Source organism: Crotalus tigris, unplaced genomic scaffold (genome assembly GCF_016545835.1).
Source record: "Crotalus tigris isolate CLP2741 ecotype Arizona unplaced genomic scaffold, ASM1654583v1 scf7180000024427.8105951120:4207309, whole genome shotgun sequence".
NCBI classification, from domain to species: Eukaryota; Metazoa; Chordata; class Lepidosauria; order Squamata; family Viperidae; genus Crotalus; species Crotalus tigris.
Genome location: NW_024100595.1, coordinates 2,758,017 through 2,772,500, shown reverse-complemented (window position 1 = coordinate 2,772,500; position 14,484 = coordinate 2,758,017). Strand labels below are relative to the sequence as shown.

General features: G+C 44.1%; 1 protein-coding gene across 1 annotated transcript in view; it reads right to left on the bottom strand.

Moving 5' to 3' along the window:
- LOC120302202 (integrin alpha-D-like) overlaps positions 1-10,121 on the bottom strand; it is a 57,381-nt gene extending 47,260 nt beyond the window's left edge. Inside the window, exons 1-4 of the mRNA XM_039330279.1 lie at positions 9,982-10,121; positions 9,254-9,359; positions 6,837-6,940; positions 4,759-4,823 (exon numbers count right to left, since the gene is read on the bottom strand). Of these exons, the coding sequence (XP_039186213.1) occupies positions 4,759-4,823; positions 6,837-6,940; positions 9,254-9,359; positions 9,982-10,018 (312 nt within the window). The 5' untranslated portion in view covers positions 10,019-10,121. The remainder of the gene's footprint in view (positions 1-4,758; positions 4,824-6,836; positions 6,941-9,253; positions 9,360-9,981) is intronic.
- Positions 10,122-14,484: the final 4,363 nt, after the last annotated feature.

The window sequence follows — 14,484 nt, the reverse complement described above, 5'->3', positions numbered from 1 at the left end:
GGAAGAGGGAAGAAGGGGAGGTGGGGAGAGGGAAAGAGGGAGGAAGAGGGAAGGGGATGGGAGAGGGAGAGGGAGGGTAGGAGATGGAGAGGGAGGGGAGAGGAAGGAGGGAGGGAGGGGAGAAAAAGGGGAAAAAGGAGGGAAGCAAAGTAGGGAGGGAGTGAAGCAGGGAGGGAGGGGGAGAAGGAGAGGGAGGGAGAAAAGGGGAGGAAGGGGAGGGGAGGGAGAGAGAGAGAGGGAAAGGAAAAAGGAGAGAGAAGAAGGGAGAGGGAGAGAGAGGGAGGGGGAATGGAGGGAGGAAGAGGAAAGAAGGGGAGGTGGAGGAGAGGGAAGGAGAGAGGGAGGAAAAGGGAAGGGATGGGATGGGAGAGGGAAGAAGGGAGGGTGGGAGAGGGAGAGGGAGGAGAGAGGAAGGAGGAAGGGAGGGAGGAAAGAAAGGGGAAAAAGGAGGGGAGTGAAGCAGGGAAGGAGGGGGAGAAGGAGGGAGGGAGGTGAGGGGAGGGAGGGGAAGAGAAAGGGGGAAAAGGAGGGGAGTGAAGCAGGGAGGGAGGGGGGAGAAGGAGGGAGGGAGGGGAGGGAGGGGAGGGAGTCGAGCTTGATCCCTTCCTGGCATATTCATTTTCTTGGCAACAGCAGAAGTGTCTTCTTCAAGGATGCGAGGTCTTCACAGTTCAGCCTATAGCAAAACTCTCACTTGAGCAACGTCTTTGTGTCTGGTGGCATGTTACAAGCACAGCAGGAGTCAACAAAATACCGTGTCAGCCCTTGACTGATTATCTGAGAAAGTACATTAATTCTAATTTTAACTCTGCTTCCTGTTTCTAAATTATGGCTTGGTCTCTTATTTTGGCATTATGAATAACATTTTTGGAGTTTTTGGAGGCTTATTTAATGGTATGTCATATTAATATCCCTTTCCTTGCCAAAAGGCAACTTAAAAATAATACCGTACATACATACATACATTCCTGATTAGAATTTTATTATTCCTGACCTGGGTTTAAAACACAACACTTCTGTAAAAAAGGGGGGGCAGGGGACATTTTCACTTTTGGGGGGGCCTATTGGTAGAATATTTTCGGTTTTCACAGCTGTGAATTTTGAAATTTGGGTTTAAAAAATTTCAGCTGGTGCTTTGCTTTTTAGGTAATATTTAAAAGCCATTACTTTATTATGAAACACATCTGTTTTTAGCTGTCTTGATTAATATTTATCTTTCAGTGACAATATTATTATCCTCCCTCCCTCCCTCCTTCCTTCCTTCCTTCCTTCCTTCCTTCCTTCCTTCCTTCCTTCCTTCCTGTCAAGCATGGAACACTTCTCCTCCCCTTAAATAATATAAAACAGTAATTAAAAATCTTCATACAGTACTTCATCCAACTTAAAAAGCCTAGCTGAAAATATTTTAACCATCTTCACAAATTGTGGTAATTTCCAGGTTAGTTTACTGCCATCAAACTCTCATTCAGTCCCTATTTCCAGAACAAAGCAAGCATACGCACCATGTCGTCTAGCTAGTAAAAATATGGCTTGATATTTAAACACCAGCAAACCTAAAAAAAAATTGTTACTTGGCAAAAGAGGACAAAGGCAGGCAGACAGGGAGAGGAAGAAATACAAAACCATCTCTCTCTCTCTCTCTCTCTCTCTCTCTCTCTCTCTCTCTCTCTCTCTCTCCCTCCCTCTTCTATCAAATTTAGCAAAAGGCACAATCTTCTCAGAGACTTTGGAAGCAAGTATTATTATTGACATTGCCATAGGTGTATACTACAGACCACCCAACCAAACAGAGGAGATAGATGAACTTTTTGCTAGTCAGCTAACTAAGGTATGTAGGAAGCACATCACAATAGTAATGGGGGACTTTAACTACCCTGACATCAACTGGGAGACAAACTCCGCACCAAGTGGAAGATCAAACAGGTTCCTGGCAAACCTAGCAGACAACTTTGTCTCCCAAAAAGTAGAGAATGGAACTAGGGGATTAGCCATTTTGGATCTAATTCTCACTAACAGAGATGAAATGATAGACGGTGTTGGAGCCATAGGAACCCTGGGAGGAAGTGATCATGCAATATTAGAATTCAACATTATAGAAGCACAACCAATAGAACACAGTCAAACTAGAGTCTTGGACTTCAAGAGAGCTAATTTCAATAAACTTAGAGAGGGCTTGGGAAGGATTCCATGGATGAGAATCCTCAAGGGGAAAACAACTCAAGAAGCTTGGGAAATTTTGAAAAATGAGATAATAAAAGCACAGTCTAGCACAATACCAACAAAGAGGAAAAATAACAGCTCTCAAAAGAAACCAGCATGGCTGCATAAAGAACTCTCTGACAAATTGAAAAATAAAAAGGACAAGTATAGAAAGTGGAAAGAGGGGAACATAACTAAGTCAGAATATCAGCAAATAGCCCGAGCCTGCAAAGATGAAGTGAAGAAAGCCAAGGCTCAAAACGAACTGAGGCTTGCGACCAAAGTCAAAAATAACAAAAAAAGCTTCTTTCAACATGTAAAAAACAAGAAAAAAGTGAAGGAAATGATTGGTCCATTAGTGGGTGGAAGTGGCAAGAAGGTGACAAGCAACAGGGAGAAAGCAGAACTATTTAACTCATTTTTTGCATCTGTCTTTACACAAAGGGAAAAAACAGACCAACCTATCAAAAATAGTGCCACAAAAAACAAAACAGAAACACAAGTTAAGATAGGCAAGAAAATCGTTAGTGAGCACCTGTCCAGCCTAGATGAGTTCAAATCGCCAGGACCAGACGGATTACACCCCAGAGTTCTCAAGGAACTGGCAGATGTGATATCGGAGCCACTGAACTATATTTTTCAAAGATCCTGGAACACAGGGGAACTACCAGAGGACTGGAAAAGAGCTGATGTAGTTCCCATCCTCAAAAAAGGAAAAAAAATGGATCCAGGAAATTACAGACCTATCAGCCTGACCTCAATACCTGGGAAGATCCTGGAAAAGATAATCAAACAACGAATCAACGAACACCTAGAGGCAAACAAAGTCATTACTAAAAGCCAACATGGGTTTGTCAAAAATAGATCATGCCAGACAAATCTTATTGCATTCTTTGACCAAGTGACAAAATTAGTGGATCAGAGGAATGCTGTGGACATAATTTACTTGGACTTCAGTAAGGCATTTGATAAAGTAGATCACAACCTACTACTTGACAAGATAGAAAAATGTGGGGTAGACAGAACCACCACCAGATGGATCCGTAGCTGGCTGACCGGCCGTACTCAGCGAGTGGTCCTCAATGGAACTGCATCTATATGGAGGGAAGTGTGTAGTGGGGTGCCCCAGGGCTCTGTTCTGGGCCCAGTACTCTTCAACATCTTCATCAACGATTTGGATGAAGGGATAGATGGGGAACTCATCAAATTTGCAGATGACACCAAGCTGGCAGGAATAGCCAACACTCCAGAAGACAGGCTTCAGATACAGAAGGATCTGGACAGACTTGAACACTGGGCACTAACTAACAAAATGAAATTCAATGGTGAAAAAAGCAAGGTTCTACATTTAGGCAAGAAAAACCAAATGCACAAGTACAGCATAGGTGGCACCATGCTCAATAGTAGTAACTGTGAGAGGGACCTCGGAGTCCTAGTAGACAATCACTTAAATATGAGCCAGCAGTGTGCTGCAGCTGCCAAAAAGGCCAACACAGTGCTAGGCTGCATTAACAGAGGGATAGAATCAAGATCACGTGAAGTATTAATACCACTCTTCAATGCCTTGGTAAGGCCACACTTGGAATACTGCATCCAGTTTTGGTCACCACGATGTAAAAAAGATGTTGAGACTCTAGAAAGAGTACAGAGAAGAGCAACAAAGATGATTAGGGGACTGGAGGCTAAAACATATAAGGAACGGTCGCGAGAATTGGGTATGTCTAGTTTAACGAAGAGAAGGACAAGGGGGGACATGATAGCAGTATTCCAATATCTCAGGGGCTGCCATAAAGAAGAGGGAATTAAGCTATTTTCCAAAGCACCTGAAGGCAGGACAAGAAGCAACGGGTGGAAACTCATCAAGGAGAGAAGCAACCTAGAACTAAGGAGAAACTTCCTGACAGTGAGAACAATTAATCAGTGGAACAGCTTGCCTCCAGAAGCAGTAAATGCTCCAACACTGGAAGTTTTTAAGAAGAGACTGGACAGCCATTTGTCCGAAATGGTGTAGGGTTTCCTGCCCGAGCAGGGAGTTGGACTAGATGACCTCCAAGGTCCCTTCCAACTTTACTACTATTACTATTTAGTGTATGATAAGAACATGACAGAAGAGAAGAAAATATTAGAAAAAATGGTATGGTATAATAGTGCTATGGTGGTACCGTGGTTAGAATGCGGTATTGCAGGCTGATTCTGTCGACTGCAAGCAGTTCGATCTGACCGGGTCAAGGTTGACTCAGCCTTTCATCCTTCCGAGGTTGGTAAAATAAGAACCCAGATTGTTGGGGGCAATATGTGGAAACTGCTTAGAGGGGGCTGTAAAACACTTTGAAGCACTATATAAGTCTAAGTGCTTTTGCTATGTACAGTTCCAAAGGTAATAATCTTGGTTATTTCAGCTTTAATCCTTTAACGTACATAACAGTAGCAGATACGGAAAGGAAGATACTAGGAGTTTCCATTCTGTGTTCTGCACTACTAAAGAGATAATTTGATGGAAGGAATAATATATGCTAGTTCATTTCACAGTTTGGGAACATTGTGTATTTATATACCTACCAGGACCTGATCATTCTGGGCAACCAAGGTCAAACCAAAGGACATATTGAAAGCATCTCTTGGTCCTGTAAGAAATATACCCAGAAAGGATGAAGATTAACCAGAAAAGCATAAATCCTCTTCTGCTAGGAGTGTACAAATTTAAAAAAAACAAATCCAGGAAGGACTCATTTCTACAATGCAGAATCTTGTGTAGCTCAGCCAAAGTTCAAAGTCTTTGCTGTAACGTGGCTCAGTTGCTGACCACAACATGTTGCTGTGATATCAACAGTTTAGTATCAAAATATATCTTATTCTGTTTCCATCTTCCCTTAAAACAGTGGTTCTCAACCTTTTTAATGCTGCAACCCCCAACCGGTTGTAAGTCGAGGACTACTCAACTGGCGCAGCACCGTTTGCAGAATGGGACTTTTGGCGGGCTCAGCAGGGCAGAGACAGCTTGGACAATTCCTATTGGCTTTTGAAAGCCAATAGAATTAGACTCTATTAAAGAGAGTCTATTCTATTGGCTTTCAAAAACCAATAGAATAAAAGGGAGTAGCACAGCTAAGGAAAAGGGGGGAAAATGGCAGACTGCGTTGTTTGTCGATCCCCGTGAAATGGTCGTTCGACCCCAAATGGGGTCCCGACCCACAGGTTGAGAACCACTGCCTTAAAACATTAATAGAATCCACAATGAACTGAGAATCAGCATCTCCGCTAGATAACTGACAATCAAACTGAAACTAAGTTAATCAAGTAAAAATAGCAAATGGGGGAGGAATTCTTTTACTCAAACTTCCTCAAATCCCCAAATAAGTTACCTAGACCAGGGCTTTTCAAACTTTTCACTCATTGTACCACTTTTAGGATATGGCAATATCCTAGTGAGCTGTCAAAAACTTGATGACCCCCCCGCCAAAAAGGAAAAAGTGATAAAGTACAGATAGTCCTCGACTTACAACAGTTTGCATAGTGACTGTTCGAAATTACAATGGCACTGAAAAAAGTGCCCCCCAAGCCACAGCCGAGCAAGACACCTGCCTGCCCACCAGGTGGCGCTCTTCCTCCTTCCAAGGTTTTCATTGTTGTGAGCATTTCTGTTGAGGATTGGCAGTGGGGGTGGGGTGGGGGGGGGTGTTTGGTTTTTATTCCCCCTGTCTGCTGGGTGGTTGCAGCAGGTTTTGGTCACTTCACATGACCCTGGGACACTGTGATCATCATAAATATGAATCAGTTGCCAAGCATCTGAATGTAAATCACAAGACTCTGGAGATGCTGCAACATTCCAGCTGATTGGTGCTTCTTCTGGGCTCAGCAGAGGCACCAGGATCAGCGCCAAGCTCCAGTTGGAGCCTGGTGCTGATCCTGGCGCTTCCGCTGAGCCCTGACAGCCCTGCAGCTCCAGCCATCTCTCGCTCAGGCTTGTGCAGTGCTGCCACTGGTTCAGCTCATTCCCCTCCCCGCTACCATTTTTCTAGGATGGTCGCATACCACCTGCCACGTGCCAATGTACCACAGGTGGTACCCGTACCACTGGTTGAAAAACCCTGACCTAGACCTAATCCACATATCAAAGGATAAGGTCTGTAAACAAAAACAGAGTTAATTAAATTAGGACTCTCAGCAGAACTGCACATTCACAAAAATAAACATCTTAAATGACCTACCTATCTACCTATCTATATACACACAAACACATACGCACACACCTCAAGTGTCACCCTAGAATCAGCACGTAGACACTTCCACACTCAAGACAAGTTCCCCTAGAAAAATCTGCAGCTGCCCCCAAAGCAAACCCCTTAACTTTGGGGAATAAATATTTCTCCCATCCCCACAGGTGTTTGGATGTCATTTTTATTTATTCTTGCTCAACCTTAGCTCGAGTTGGAACCCCAAATTATTCTTCCGACACTGCCCTTTGGTCTCACCCCGTTCTTCTGAATTTCCAACCAGATGGAATTTCTTTCCTCTGAAAGATAGCCAGGAATGTTCCTCCCTGGCCAGACCCGTCTCCAGTCCTTGCAAAGGGGCAGAATTGGAATTCCCAACCCTGCTCTTTCCCTTGAGAGCGACCATGCAGATGGGAAACCTACTTTGGATGCTAATCTCTTTACAGTCCCCTGAAGGGTAGGCGCATCGGTAGAGTTTGCCTGTTTCATTCCCCTGTCCAGTCTCGAATGGGGCCCCAACGAGCACCCTGGGGGGAGAAAGCAGAAGGATGATTAATATGTTCACAACCCCTTTAACATCGTTGGCTCTTGACAATGCACTATGGACAGGAGTAGTGGGTCTCTAGGAAGAGAGAAGAGGAAAGAAAGAAGTTAACAGACAGACAGATATGGATGCAGAAGAGAGACACAGAGACAGAGACGATGACAGGCAGGCAGATGTAGAAAGATGATAGATCATTGGTGGCGAACCTATGGCACATGTGCCAGAGGCGGCACTCAGAGCCCTCTCTGTGGGCACACATGCTGCCACTGCCAGCAACTTGTGCAGGTCCATTAGGCTGCTGCCACCACCCAGAGCAGCAGCCCCATCAGGCACAAAGGAGGCGAAGCGGCCAGCTAGCAAGATCGAGTAGAGGTGGTAGAGCACGCCCACACCCAGCAAGTCAAAGGCCACCCCGAGCAGGGAAAGCTGGATCCCCATCGGTGCCATGGCCCCCCAGTCCCAGCTAGGATTGCATGCCTCCCCCCATCTATGCTGGGCCTCCTGCCCACCGCCCCATGCTCCAGAGACCCCCTGGATCTCCCCCAACCTTGCCCGGCCCCCACAGGCGTCCCCCCCATGAGCAACATCAAGGTGGCCATGCCCACCCCAGCCACGCCCACCCAATCTGCCGTGACAACCGGAGCCACACCCACACAGTGGGCCATGCCCTCATCCCCCCCCCCTGAGGGCACCACAATGCTGATGCGGCCCTGGCACTTTGTGATAAATAAGTGGGTTTGGGGTTGTGGTTTGGGCACTCAGTCTCTAAAAGGTTTGCCATCACTGTGATAGATCATAGATTGAGAATAGAGAGATAAAGATAGGTAGATAGTGATAGGTAGGTAGGTAGGTAGGTAGGTAGGTAGGTAGGTAGGTAGGTGGATGGATGGACGGATGGATGGAGGCAGGCAGGCAGGCAGAAAGACAGACAGAGACAGACAGATAAATAGATGACAGAGTGAGTGAGAGATTAGAAATAATACAGTAAGTTACATAGAAATACAAAGATTTTTGCAGCCACTATTTTATTGATAAGAGAATTGCCTGGTGAGTCAATGAACATGGACTAATATTTTGCCAGCTCCACTGTCAGATTCTTTATAGCAGATCTGGAACTGAGTCGAATCAATGTCTTGTCTTAATATATACGGCTTCTGTTCTACGAAGAACAATGCCTGAAACAAACCAGTGGCTATATTGGAGACAACACTTGGTAGCCTCCTTATTTAAATTATGAATTCCATTTCTTTTCTAATAATTTGGGAATCATCCGTAACACTGCAGCAGAATGCTGGTATTCTTCAGGTTCATTTCCATGCATTGGTCCTCGGGGATGCTGCAAAGCTAAAGTTATGGTTTTAATCTAATAGTCGTTTTCTGTACTTTAATTAAAACAACGTTTCTCAATCTTGACAACTTTAAGTTGGGTGGAGTTCAACTCCCAGAATTCTTTTGCTGAATGAAGAATTCTGGGAAATGAAGTTCACACACCTTAAAGTTGCCTGCCTTGAAAAACACTGAATTAACATATTCTACATCAGCCTAGCCTTGCTTTTCATCTGATGAATGTTTGCTGCAGCTCACAAAATCTTGTGACTTTTAATACATAAAGAGTACAGAGAAGAGCAACAAAGATGATTAGGGGACTGGAGGCTAAAACATATAAGGAATTGTTGCTGGAATTGGGTATGTCTAGTTTAATGAAGAGAAGGACAAGGGGGGACATGATATCAGTATTCCGATATCTCAGGGGCTGCCATAAAGAAGAGGGAATTAAGCTATTTTCCAAAGCACCTGAAGGCAGGACAAGAAGCAATGGGTGGAAACTAATCAAGGAGAGAAGCAACCTAGAACTAAGGAGAAACTTCATGACAGTTAGAACAATTAACCAAGGGAACAACCTGCCTCCAGAAGCAGTAAATGCTCCAACACTGGAAGTTTTTAAGAAGAGACTGGACAGCCATTTGTCCGAAATGGTGTAGGGTTTCCTACCTGAGCAGGGGGTTGGACTAGATGACCTCCAAGGTCCCTTCCAACTTTACTACTATTACTATTACAATGGTTGCTATCAGACCCTTGATCATTCCTGGATTTCTCTATAATATCAGGAAGGCAGTTGATAGCAGGGAGACCCATGGGGAACTGCATTAGAAAAACAGTAAAATAATGTGGAATTTTCAACCTCCAAAAGAGGCCAGGCAAGGAAGAAGTAAGGATAGAAAATGAGAATTGAAACAAGCCAGCCTGAGCATTACAGTGGGTGCAAAAACCAAATTAAAAATCTATTTCCTCTTACTTATTCTCAATCTGGGCGACACTTGTGCCGAAACTCTGACTTTGGCCTTCAAAGATGGTTGGGGTATCCACATCCACACTGAAACCATAGCACCAGGGTACCCATACTGTTGGAGACAAAGACTTTTACTGAGCCTCTTCAATTACACATTTTCCCCCAAATTGTATTCTATCAGGAAGAGAGAACTGTAGGAGAGGGCTAGAATGATGGATTGAAGGAGACTCAGAATTCTACCTGGAATTATCTCCTCCCCCCCCCCCCAATCAAGGAGGCAAAATTAGAAATATTTTCGCTGCCTGGATAGGCTAGTAGTGCAAAATAAAGATACTTTGCAGATTAAGTAAACCTCTTTTAAGAACAATCTACCCATTTCACAGTTCTACTCCCTTAGCTGACTGGGGTATGTAGTAATGAGAAGCAGAAAAGGTCATAAATTGTTTTGTCCTGCAGCATTGTTAGCACAGGAAGGTGTGCTTGTGAAGCTGCTGGTGGCGTTGCAAATCAGTTTGCCCCAGACTGCAGCCAGTGACTTTTAAAGAGTAGGAGCAGATTTTAAACAAACGCTTAAGAAAAGAAAAGCTAACTTGGTGGTTGAAAGTCGCTGGGCTTTGCAGCTGGACTTTAAAAGTTTTTTTATGTTTAGGATCTTAATTAGGACAAAGAGGTTGATGAGATAGGGAGGGGGGTCCCCAATTAATGCCCAGATTTCCCTTGCTTGGGACACTCACCTATGCTCAGGTAGAAAAAGATCCATGGAGGATCCATGCCCGGAAGGATAAGAAATTAGTTTGCAGTCAGTCAAGGAAAGAAAGATTTTTAAAAAACCCTTTTGAGGCAGCTTTGTAGTGAATTTGCAATCGGGTCTAATCTGAAAGTGGTTTTATTTTTATGCTGAGAAAAAAGTCCAGCCCTCAAAGGACAGAGGGGTGGGAACAGGTGCTAAAGTAAGCTGAGAAGCTGAGACATACTAGAGGAGTAAAGTTCATTACCAAAACTTGGTATAGAATTAGTGTGACTAAGTTAAAAAAAGATCAGAAGCTTTCTTCTTCTCTACTCTTTCTTCCCCTTTCTGTTTCCTGCCCCTAACTCATATTAAAACTAGTTTTTGTTTATCAAAGGCGTAGATGTGCTTTGTTTCAATTGTTTTGATTGCAGCCAAAACAATGAAAAGTCCAGGAACATCTTAAAGATTAACAGGTTTCATAATGTAAGGGTGCACAGCATCCAGGCAGGGACTGAAATTATTTGTTGTTGTTAGTTGCAAAGTCGTGTCCGACCCATCGCGACTCCATGGACAACGTTCCTCCAGGCCTTCCTGTCCTCTACCATCTTCTGGAGTCCAGTTAAGCTATTACGGATAGGTAACAATAAAATTGCTGACAGGAGCTGCAAAACTATGCTGGTCCACTAGATGGCAGCAAAGAGATGGATAAAAGTATTAATCCTTATTGCCATCTAATGGATAATCTGAGTTTTTCAGTCCATATATACTGTATGCCAGGGGTGTCAAACTGCTAGCCCACTGACCGGATGCATCATGCCGAAACTGCGCCTACCCCATTGCCGGCAATGGAGAAAAACTCACGACACGTCACGTGACGTTGCGAGTTTGACACCCTTGCTGTATGCAATCTTAATTTTATGAGAGTGACATTGCAACACTTTCACAAACTTTCCTTATTTTAACATTTTTAGCTGGTTTTGATGGCTACTCATTGTAATTAAGCAAGGCAGCTAAACCCTAAATAAAAGTGATAAGGGAAGATAAAATTTAAAATCAAGTGAAAATTCTTGCAAAAACAAACCACTGTGGTGTTGCCCTTCTAACCAGCAGAATCATAAACCAGGGTTTAGTCACGTCATCAGCACTGGTGATGTGACCTAATTGGGTTATGAAACATCTGCAGTAATAATATATTTTATACAATCATAGAATCATCATAGAATCATAAGGCTAGTCTAGCCCCCTGTTCCAGTTTCAAACCATCCCAGTCAAATGGCTGTCCAGTCTAACCTTGAAAACCTCCAGTGATGGAGCACTCACGACGCACAGCTGTCAGAAAAATTGTCCTTACTTCTAGGTGAGAGCTTTTCAACCAGTGATACGGATACCACCTGTGGTACATTGGCACCTGGCAGGTGGTACGCGACCATCCTAGAAAAGTGGTAGCGGGGGAGGAGAATAAGCTGAACCGGGGCAGCACCACACAAGCCTGAGCAAGAGATGGCTGGAGCTGCACGGCTGTCAGGGGTCAGCGAAATTGCCAGGATCAGCGCCAGGCTCCAGCTGGAGCTTGACGCTGATCCTGGAGCTTCTGCTGAGCCCAGAAGAAGCGCCGATCAGCTGGGATGTTGCAGCATCTCCAGGGTCTTGTGATTTACATTCAGATGTTTGGCAACTGATTCATATTTATGACAGTCACAGTGTCCCAGGATCATGTGAAGTGACCAAAACCTGCTACAACTACCCAGCAGACGGGGGGAATAAAAACTAAACACCCCCCCACCCCACCTCCGCTGCCAATCCTCAACAGAAATGCTCACAACAATGAAAACCTTGGAGGAGGAAGAGTGCGGCTGGGTGAGCAGGCAGGTATCTTGCTTGGCTGTACATTTTCAGTGCTATTGTAACTTCGAACAGTCACTAAGCGAATTGTTGTAAGCCGAGGACTATCTATACTTTATCACTTTTTCCTTTTGGGGGGGTCATCAAGTTTTTGACAGCTCGCTAGGCGACTGGTGGTACTCGGATATTGCCATATCGTAAAAGTGGTACAATGGGTGAAAAGGTTGAAAAGCCTTGTTCTAGGTTGTATCGTATCTCTCATTAACAAGCTTCCACCTATTCTTGTTCTGTCCATTGGAGCTTTAGAAAATAAGTCAATCCCCTCTTCTTTTGACAGCCCCTAAAGTACTGCAAAACAATTAGTATGTTCCCCCCCCCTACCTTTTCTCCAATAGGCTAGAGACATACCGAAGGTCCCTCAACGTTTGTCATACAATCTCGCCTCCAGACCCTTAATTATCCTTCTTGCTCTTCTCTGTACACTTTTGAGGTTTTCAACATTCTTTCTGTATTGTGGTGACCATAACTACATGTGGTATTCCAAGTGTGGTCATTGTTGCAAGCAAACAGCATGGTTGCAAACAAACATGCTCAGAGAACACCCAAAACTCCATAGTTCAACCCTGAGTTACTAATATTCTCATTTTTGGAACCTCTCTCTAACTTGGTTCTTGGGTCTTCCAACAGTGTAGCCCTCCTCAATATATCTTGCTGCTGACCACTTTCTTTTTCTCTTTATTTCTATGCTTTCTAGTATAAGAGCCTTCCCTAGAGAAACAGGTCTTTCCATAATATGCCCAAAGTATGATCACTTGAACCTGGTTATCTGTGCTTTGAATGGGAACTCTAGGTCAGGGCTTTTCAACCTTTTCACCCATTGTACCACTTTTAGGATATGGCAATATCCGAGTACCACCAGTCGCCTAGCAAGGTGTCAAAAACTTGATCACCCAAAAAAAAAAAGGAAAAAAGTGATAAAGTACAGGTAGTTCGCTTAGTGACTGTTCGAAGTTACAATGGCACTGAAAAAAGTGACCCCCAAGCCACAGCTGAGCAAGACATTTGCCTGCCCGCCCGGCAAAGCTCTTCCTTCTGTTCGAGGTTTTCATTGTTGTGAGCATTTCTGTTGAGGATTGGCAGCAGAGGTGGGGTGGGGGGTGTTTGATTTCTATTCCCCCCGTCTGCTGTGTGGTTGCAGCAGGTTTTGGTCATTTCACATGACCCTGGGACACTGTGATCGTCATAAATATGAATCAGTTGCCAAGCATCTGAATGTAAATCACAAGACCCTGGGGATGCTGCAACATCCCAGCTGATCGGCGCTTCTTCTGGGCTCAGCAGAAGCGCCAGGATCAATGCTTCTTTCCAGCTGATTGGTGCTTCTTCAGGGCTCAGCAGAAGCACCAGGATCAGTGCCGAGCTCCAGCTGGAGCCTGTCGCTGATCCTGGCGCTTCCGCTGAGCCCTGACAGCCCTGCAGTTCCAGCCATCTCTCACTCAGGCTTGTGCGGTGCTGCCACCAGTTCAGCTTATTCCCCTCCCCTGCTATCACTTTTGTAGGATGGTTGCGTGCCACCTGCCAGGTGCCAATGTACCACAGGTGGTACCTGTACCACTGGTTGAAAAGCCCTGCTCTAGGTTGCGATAGAGCTCAGGGTTCAAATGAGGGCTCCCTGGTACTTGCTGAGCTTGGCTGTTTTCTTGCAGACATTTCATTACCCAACTAGGTAACATCATCATGAACTACCTCAAAGAGACAAAGGAGTCCAAAACAGTAGTTTGATGATCCCCTTATTTATTTTCTTAACTATCCATGTTAATTTCAGAGACTCCTTTCACATCAAAGTTCAATTATGTATTGATTGAAGAATTGTGATCCACACACGGAAGTATTTAATAGAAGAAATCTTAACTGGAGCATCCAATACTTTAGATACGTAGAAAGAAATGTTTGAGTTCACTTCTACCGTGAAATATGTTTATTAATAGAAGAGAATATTTGTATCTCAGGGTCGATCTGTGGGTCCTTGTTGCTCTCTGACTTTTGTGGTTTTCTTGCAGACATTTCATTACCAAACTAGGTAACATTATCAATGCAATACATTTATTACAACTGGGCTGAAATTATCCTAAGTGACTTTTATCCCTTGAACTTTTATTTTTCACAAAATGAAATAGCATCGAATTGATCTGAAAGGAAGCACATATGCTGAGAAAGAAACAATCCATCATTTTACAGCTTGCTCACAACTGTAGATGTGGTGAAGGCAAGTATGCTACCCCTGTTCCCCTTACTGGTAACACTTTTTAAAATAGTGTTTTGCCTTTCCTGTAATTTAACTGTCAAGAAAGGTGCTGAGAGACCCAGCTTTGTTTTTTCTCATTCAGCATAGGTGGCAAAGTGGTCGTTGTGGTATTACCTTTCGATGAAAGGACTATGACGCACGCTACCTCAATCTTTTAGCAGAAAGGGGGAGTAGAAAGCTAACCAAGGTTTTTTTTTTAAGTGTCCCAGCTCCCAACACAACTGAATTTAGTCTAACATTTCAAAAACCATGACTTGTGACAGGATAATTTTGGGAAGCTGATACGGGCTTCCTCTTATTTTCTGAAAGAAATTTCTCTCTAAGGCAGGGGTGTCAAATTGCCGGCCCACGGGCTGGATG